Here is an 8,253-nt window from a genome sequence, read left to right on the forward strand (position 1 = left end):
GATCAGCAATTTTATCCTTGCATTTTTCCAAGAATAAAAACTAGAACACTGGGTATAATACCCAGGTTTTTTTTTTTTTTTTTACAATTTAAAACCTTTTCTTACATCACAGAGTATTACACAAACATCGATTGAATAATCGTACTTCACATACTGTAATCGTAATTTTTCATAACAGTCGGATTATATTAAAGGTGATGATGGGATTATAATATAAGCTATTTGTCTGTCTGTTCAACTTGTTCTACTCTCTGAACACAGAGGATTTATCTTTAGGACAGGTATATTGATTTTGTCACAGGTTACATGTACAACATTTGATCTGACAGCGTTTGGAAGCTGTTCAACGATTTATGTTGAGATCTATGGTTACCTGGGCTGCAATTTCTGGGAATAATAATACTAGCTTTGGATTAGAGAGCAGAGCACTGCATGTTAAAGCTACGGTAACCTTAATAATCCAAGTTGTGGTCTGCATAAGCCAACTTTGTTTCCTATAAAAACAGCTTGTAAATAAATCCAACAAATTAAAGCTGTTTTGATGTGCTTCACTAAAGCTGACATTATCTATAAGCGTACATTTGTTTTTTAAATCAAAACATACTTGCTTTCCTTCTACAGTGCAATGAAAAAAAATATTACCGTCTTATTGTTATTACTTGATTTTTTTTTTTTTTTTTTAGCTTCAAGCAGTGATTATTCATTTATCAAGGGGTAAAATCTATCCAAACCAACCTGGACCAATGTAAATAAGTAATTGCTCTCTAAATTGGTTACAGCAACTAGCATCATGTAAGAGCCCACTGAACTGAAAACCTCCTGGTTATTCCACCAAACATTGATCTCTGAACTCTTCCTGAGTTAAAACATTAATATTGTTGTTTCTAAATGAATATAAATGTGTTTTCTCTGCATTATTTGAAGTCTGAAAGCACTGCATTTTGTTGTTATTTTGACCATCTCTCATTTTTTGCAAATAAATACTAAATATTTGCTTGGTATTTCTGAAACATTTTGTCAGTAGTTCATAGAATAAAAAAACAATGTTCATTTTACTCAAACATATACGTATAAAAATTAAAATCAGAGAAACTGGTTATTTTGGAGTGGTCTCTTAATTTTTTCAAGAGTTTTATATCACAGTGAATTTATTTTTACCCACTCATTTTTGCTGAATTTTTTCAGTTCAGCTACGTTGGATGATTTTCAATAAAAAGTTCTGTTTTAAGGTCATGCTACAGCTTCTCAATCCAATTCAAGTATTGCAGATTATCTTTGATGTAAAATGCTATCTAATCTGAAACTGTAAAATGTGACAAAAATCAAAAACATAAGTAATCATCTTAAGCAATTTTATGTTTGATAAGTGGTTTGTTTTTGTACATTGTGTTGAGTACAATAATTGAGCAACATTTACCTCAGGTTTATATAACGATGTGATGGTTTAATCAGCTCTGTCTTGTTTGTTTGCCTTATATTGTAGAGATAATGGGAAGCATTAGTTAGGAAATGAACATGATGAGCCTGTAATCCACTTTTACTGAATATTCCTAAACACGTTCCCCGAGCTCTTTCTCTGTCTTTCGCCTCGAGCTAATGTTCTGTTGTGTCAAATCAATGTTAAGGCCATAGTAATTTGATTTGATTGAAATCCCTCGAGGACAAAAACATCATTAGCCTGAAAAAAGTAACACATAAAAAAGCACATCAACTACGACTTTGTTTTTTAATTTTCTCTCCCACAGGGAAAGGCCATATGTAGCTGATGATAATTGGTAGTTTGTTGATAATCGCTTCATGCCTCTTTCCCTGCACATGTGAAAGCCCAATTTGCATGCATCGCTCGGCGATTTTAAATTGATTAATTTATAAAACAGCAATATTTTGTCCTGGTTTTGTTTGCTTATTTTATTTTTTCTGTGTTTTTTGTTTTCCAGATGAATTTAACCCTGAAGTTCCCAAGCTGGAGAAGAGCGTGAGCGGCAGCAGCCCGTCACGTGACCGCCTTCTCCTTACCGTGGCAACGATGCTCATGCTGGCCATCCTGTTGTCCTAGCGACCGCCACGGGGAGCTTGTTGGACCGTCTTGTCCAAAGGGCTTTGTATCCCTACAAGTTTTTTTGGTTTTTTTTGAAGATGTGATAGCTAAACGAAGCAAACAAAGAAAAGACAAAGAAAAAAGAAGCGAGGCCTTTTTGCTGTCATATTTACATCTGTATCACATGAAAACTACAATATTTCATGCAGGTGTGATGACCACATGGAGGTTACAACCAATATTAAGAATCCAATTTTTATTGTGCTGCTCTCAATGGATGCAGATGAGGAATTTTTTTGTAGCATGATAGAGAACAGAAAATTTGAAGCATAACTCTCATTGGAAGGAAGGTTTTTGTGTTGGCTTTGAAGAAGATGACAACTTTAGACTCTAGAATGGATTTTTTTTAAAGCTTTGCTGCATCAAACCAAACTTTGATGTGGTAAAAAAAAAAAAAAAAGGCAAGATGGACTTTAGAAACTGTAACAAGGCCTTTATATGATTAGTGAGTAATCAAAACCACTGTCATTGTCCTGGACATTGTAGAATGTTTTCATACTGGTGTGTGGTAGCTGCTGGTGATAAAAGCCCAGGGAAAAGGGTGAGAATTTATAAGAATATCCAAGGGCCCTTCAATAATCCATTTTCTCCAGACATCAAATATTCTCTGGCTTTGTGATGGGCACAGATTCAAAGCCTGCTTTTCTTCGAAGGGTACCGAGTGCCCCTCAGTATTTTGTCTGCATTTTCTGCCTTCGCACTGTAACAACCCGAGGAAAATACAGACCCTGGACTAGTAATTTGACGGCACTTAGACACACTAGATGTGGCATAGACGTGCGTTTTGTTCTGCCGCATTTACCTCCAGCAATGGGCTTAGAAAAGTTCCAGATGTCAAATCTTAAAAAAAAAAAAAAGAAAAGAAGGAAAAAATGGGGGGGAGTCTCCTTGCAGCAATCAGCACCGTTGTTCAGAAACGCCTCTAATTTGCAATTGTTCAGAAACTGTCAGCAGCAACTTGCCCTCTTTTCACTCCCAGATTACCTGTTTTTTTCCCCCCTCCACTTCAGGCGCTCGCAGCCAATCAGGGCTGATAGCCACTGCAGCAGTCCCAGTTACCACGGAGACGACCCCATATAGTCGCCAAAGTGCGGCAGGTGCCTGAGGAGAAATTATGCTTAGAATCTCAATCTGTAGGCATGGAAGAATAGACCCAGTATGAGCATCCGGATCATATGCCGTATTGTGAGAGCCATTTTTATGGAAACAACAAAGTTTTGCTCCAAAGTTTTTTAGGTAACGCTGTATGAAACATGGTGCTAGCATCACAAAGCTCTTAAAGTAAAAGAAGAAATATTCTAGCATAAATTATATGAAGATAGATGGTATTGTTATCTCCAGAATTATTCATATCCCTGACAGATGTACTGTAGTGCTAATCATTATTACCAACTTGTTTCCTCTGAATGGAAGTAAAACTAACATAATGAAGTGGCCCAGTCAGTTTTCTGACTTGTATCTCATAGAGAATCTTTGGACGAAACTAAAGATTAGTGTGTTGGAAAGAACGCCTTCGAACCTTCATTAAGTTGGAAGTGCGCCTTTTAGTCAGGAAAATATGGCACTAACTTTCCATTTCTTATACCGTCTTATCCTTATATGATTGTTGGGCGGGGGGGTTGCTGCCATCTCCAGTAGGAATTGGGCAAGCGGCGGGGTACACCAGTCCATCACTAAGGCATGGCTGTAGTGCCGTAATTAAGACTATTACACACCCAGTTGTGTCTACAGTCACAGGACGCTATCTCTATCCCAAAGCCAGCTACTGATCTGATTCTTGGTAGGTTGGCATGGTAACTGGGCGGCTAGTGCCAGTAGAGAAGGAGACTTATCACTTAAGTTAACTTTGAAGAGGCTTGTGGCTAGCATACCTGATGGTCACCTGTGTCTCATACTTTTTTTCTTTAAAGAAAACTTTATCTAGAAAAATAGTTGGTCCCTTGGTTTCTGATGCTTGCCCATCATAAATCAGATCAGTATCTGGCTTTGGAATGGATATGGTCACCTGTGATGAGGGAGTAACCACCACTGGGTGGGAAATGGTCTTAATGTTGGCACTAAAACCGCACCATACATCACAGAGCAATGTAAGCTGTGCAAAACCTTGTCAGTATTCCACTAATAAAAAAACAACAAAAAAAACACACATAATTTTGCAAGTTTGATCTCTATCATAAACAAAAGAACATGCAAAATCCATGCAGAAAGACCAGGATTTGAACCTGGGACCTTTTTGCTTTAAGGCAACAGTTAAATCAACTTTGCCACCATGCAGCCTACTACTACTGCTCCTGCTACAACTATAAACCATTGTTAAAATTGTTAACCTTCTTTTTTCCGATGGTATTTTGACAAATGGGTTATGAGCTCCAAGTCTTTACGTTTGGAAAGCCTCCTTCCCATAACTAATCCTTAGCTTCCTAGACTGACTCTCTATCAGATTCCACTTCATTAACATTATTTCTAGAAAATAAAAATGCAAAAATGATTTAATTGTAAACTTTAGTGTTTCATTCAGAACTCAAGCTTTTGTTGCTTTCCAAGGAGAACTCCCAATATGGCGGATGTGGTAATGGATCATCTCTGTGGGGCATCGAGGCCAATGCAGCGTCTATTCTTCAGTGTCTGGAGCTAATTGTGGCACCATCTTGATAAAAAAATATCAAAAAATAAATAAAATGCGTGAATGTGAAACTTATGAGAAGTTCTTTTATACTGCGTAGGCAAACCTTAAATCGAGTTACAATGTTGTGCGTTTTTATTTATTTACTTTTAAAATGCTCTTATTTTGACATTAAAGTGTATTTATCTACATAATTTATTAATGTACATTCTTAGGCCTTTGCCTAAGAATGCACGATAAGCTATTGTACCATTTTTTAGCATTTTTCTCAAAACTATTGGATTTGTACTGCAGTATTTTGCTTGTTTAGACAAATAGATGTATTTCAGCCGGTCACAGACAGTTATTAGTTAATGATTCAGTGCAAGCATACACTCGATTAGCTGAGTCTTGTGTAAAAAGATGCAGCTGATAATATTGCTGAGAAGCATGTCATAAACCAACTGGGAATGCACAGACAGAACTGGTGTCGTTTGAGCCTGCACTGTAATGTAAATTTATAAATACATGCAGGGTTCCAGAATGTGTATGAATGTTTTAGCGGGTGTGTGTGTTTTTTTGTTTTTTTTTTGTATGTCTGCGTGCGTGGTAGGGAAAGAGAGGATGTATGTAGGTGGAACATGTTTGTCCGCGCTTTTAAAGTACGTGGCATTTAGAAAATTTCGTACCCGTTAGCGGAGTCATTTGTAGGATCTGAATATGCAAGCGTGTATGAGGGAGAATGCGCTTTTCAGTCCTGTTAGTTTATGTTTAAAGGGCGGGAGGGAGGGAATTGGCTCGAGATGCCGGCAAAAGCATTTACTTTTACTGAAGACAACCACAAGATGTGTTTATGTTTGACAAGAATGAATAAACTGTAAATTAAACCAAGAATGATCAAAATGATGCCAATTAAAATCTTTTTGCAAACTTGTTTTAGAGGTTTTATTTTTCTGCCTGCATCAAACTATCTTGTCTCTGTACAAACATTACCTGAAAGTGAAGTTAGCAACTCTAGAATAGAATAGAATAGAATAGAATACACTCTAGAAAGTTCATTTGGGCTGTAGTTCTTTTTATGGACTTAATTACATTAATCTTGCTTAATTCTTTTGATTTGGTGATGACAACTTACCTTTTGTGTGCAATTAACTTAAAAGTTACAAATCTTTAACTTAAAGGAACTTTTTACTTTGACTTTAATTGAAACAATTAAGGTCAATGCTGCGCTAGTATCCTACATTTGACCAACTACATTTAATTACATTATCACTCACATTGTACTTAAAATACAACTGGAATTTAAATACATGTTTTAACGTGTTATTTTAGTTTTTCAAAGATCCTGTACACTGAAAAAAGAAAATTGTTGAACCAACTTAATTGAATTGCTTCAATTGGTAACAAATATTTCAATTAAGTTGGTTCAACTGAATTCATCAAGTGTGATTAAAATTACAAATGTAAGTCAGTCTCACTCAAATCATTTAGTTTACTTCAAATAAAGAAGGAAACTATTAAAGGATTTTTTCCCCAGGATTTTAGATGGCCTTTATTTGAGAGTAGTGAGACAAGTGCAGCAAAGGTCATCAGGCCAGGAATCAGGGAATAAGGTTTCCTTATGTGGGTTGTGCTCTGTCCCTGCACCACCAGGGCACCCTGGTTAGTACAGGATCGGTGCCTGGTGAAGTTTGCTTCATGACATCGCGGCGTTGAACTTAGTTGTTTCAAGTAAAGTCAAAGTAAAATGGGTGACTTTTAAGTTAATCCAAAACAAAAAAGAAAGTTGTCATTAATAACCCTAAAGATTAAAGTGAAGTTAATGTAAATAATCCACAACATGAACTATAGCCCAGATACACTTTTTAGAGTGCAGCTGAAATACAACTATTTAAAAACAAGAAGTTAGATTTTCCCATGGTTCTGATCTCAGATCTGTTTCTTTTTCTCATAAACTCTGTTTTTAGACACAACAAGGTAAAAACACTTATGTTGGGCATGAATGATCAGCTTTTTCTGCTGGTCCGTCTTTAGAGGCTCTCACTTCAGTTTAACGAACAGCCTGCCATGAAACATAATCACAGCATGGAGTGGAGGCAGAACCAGTGCTCCACATTTCTCCACTCTGTCACTCTGAAAGAGGAAAAAGAAGAAGAAGAAAAAAAATACCTGCAAGCCATTCATGTCTCTGCAGATTTGCCACTCCACATCGCTCTCGTTTCTCCCCTCTCGCCCCTGTCGGCTTCTTTCTGATCTTCTACACACCACAGAAAGGAGGTGACGAAGTGAGGGACACGTCTCAGATGCACTAATGTCCATGTCAAAAAGGGACAAAAGGGGCCAGAGGAGATTTTTACTTTGATGTTGCACACAAGATCCAAAATCAGGAAGTGGAACAGATTCAGTGGAGTGTTTCTGCACTTCCAATTTTTGGGTTGGTCATATATATCTATAGCATGCCAGTTACAATAACCTATATACAGTATGTCTGTTCATAGATTATAACTTTCTATTCACACTGATGCTTGTTCATCTTCTCTGATAGACTGATAAGTGCAGGGGAGTTCAGCTTACAGTCCCTAAACGTTTTAAAAAGTCTGGATTTGCACTTAAATTGACAGCATGAAACAGTATAAGTGTTTTAGCTGCTGCTCCTGTGCATGAGCCGACAGCATATTGTATGGTGAAGTCTGACAATATTGTGGATGCTATAATTTAGGAGACTGTTTGCTTTATTTTTTGTTGGCTGCAAGGAGCTTATAGGGGCGTCATAAACAGCTTTAATTCCAGCCTGGAAAACCATACAGTTAACTTTTGCTTGAACTAAAGAAGAGACCTCAGGAGGAAAGCAATCATTTCGAAGGACATATCTAACAAATGGGTGTAGAAAGTGAGTTTAAAAAGCCATATTACAAATAATGGGAGTGAAACATAAACACCTTTTATCACAATTATTTACTCTGGAATCAGAGTAAATAATTGTACTCTGAATCTCCAGATTCTCCAGAATCTGGAGATTCTGGAGAGAAATGTTTGAATCAGGGAGGCTGAGCAAAAAACGTTCACTCCACACTTTTCAACTTTTTAACCAGTAAAAAAAATAAATAGCACATATTTTCTTTTCTGTTTGCAATTATGTAATATCTGTGTTCATCTATCAGACATAATCCTAATAAATTCCATTAAATCTTCAGAAAATCTAACAAAAAATGTTTAAGGGTTAAGAGTAACGTTCCCAGGCACTGTGGTTATCTAACGAGCCTTCGATCCAGACTTACAAAGGAAGACATTCCATTAGCATGAGAAGATGACCTCTCTCCTGTTTGAAGACACATTATCATTTTCTGAAATATTTATTGTGAGATAAGCCATCTGCGGCTCAGGCAGGTCCTGCTGTTAAGGAGAAATTCCCTCGACGAGCTTCGTCGTCTGGCTCCAGCAGCAAAACAGATGCCTCCTCCTTAGAGAGCGCGTTATAACTCAGGACGTCACTGAGACAATCACTGAAAATAGCGTCACATTCAAGGACTGGTTGCAAGCTCTCGTTTCAAAG

General features: G+C 37.1%; 1 protein-coding gene across 1 annotated transcript in view; it reads left to right on the plus strand.

The window, feature by feature from the left end:
• Positions 1-5,634, plus strand: part of efna3a (ephrin-A3a) — a 90,363-nt gene extending 84,729 nt beyond the window's left edge. The window contains exon 5 of the mRNA XM_028037134.1: positions 1,938-5,634. Coding sequence (XP_027892935.1) covers positions 1,938-2,056 — 119 coding nt within the window. The 3' untranslated portion in view covers positions 2,057-5,634. The remainder of the gene's footprint in view (positions 1-1,937) is intronic.
• Positions 5,635-8,253: the final 2,619 nt, after the last annotated feature.

The sequence above is a fragment of the Xiphophorus couchianus genome, chromosome 13 (assembly GCF_001444195.1).
Source record: "Xiphophorus couchianus chromosome 13, X_couchianus-1.0, whole genome shotgun sequence".
In the NCBI taxonomy this organism is placed as follows: domain Eukaryota; kingdom Metazoa; phylum Chordata; class Actinopteri; order Cyprinodontiformes; family Poeciliidae; genus Xiphophorus; species Xiphophorus couchianus.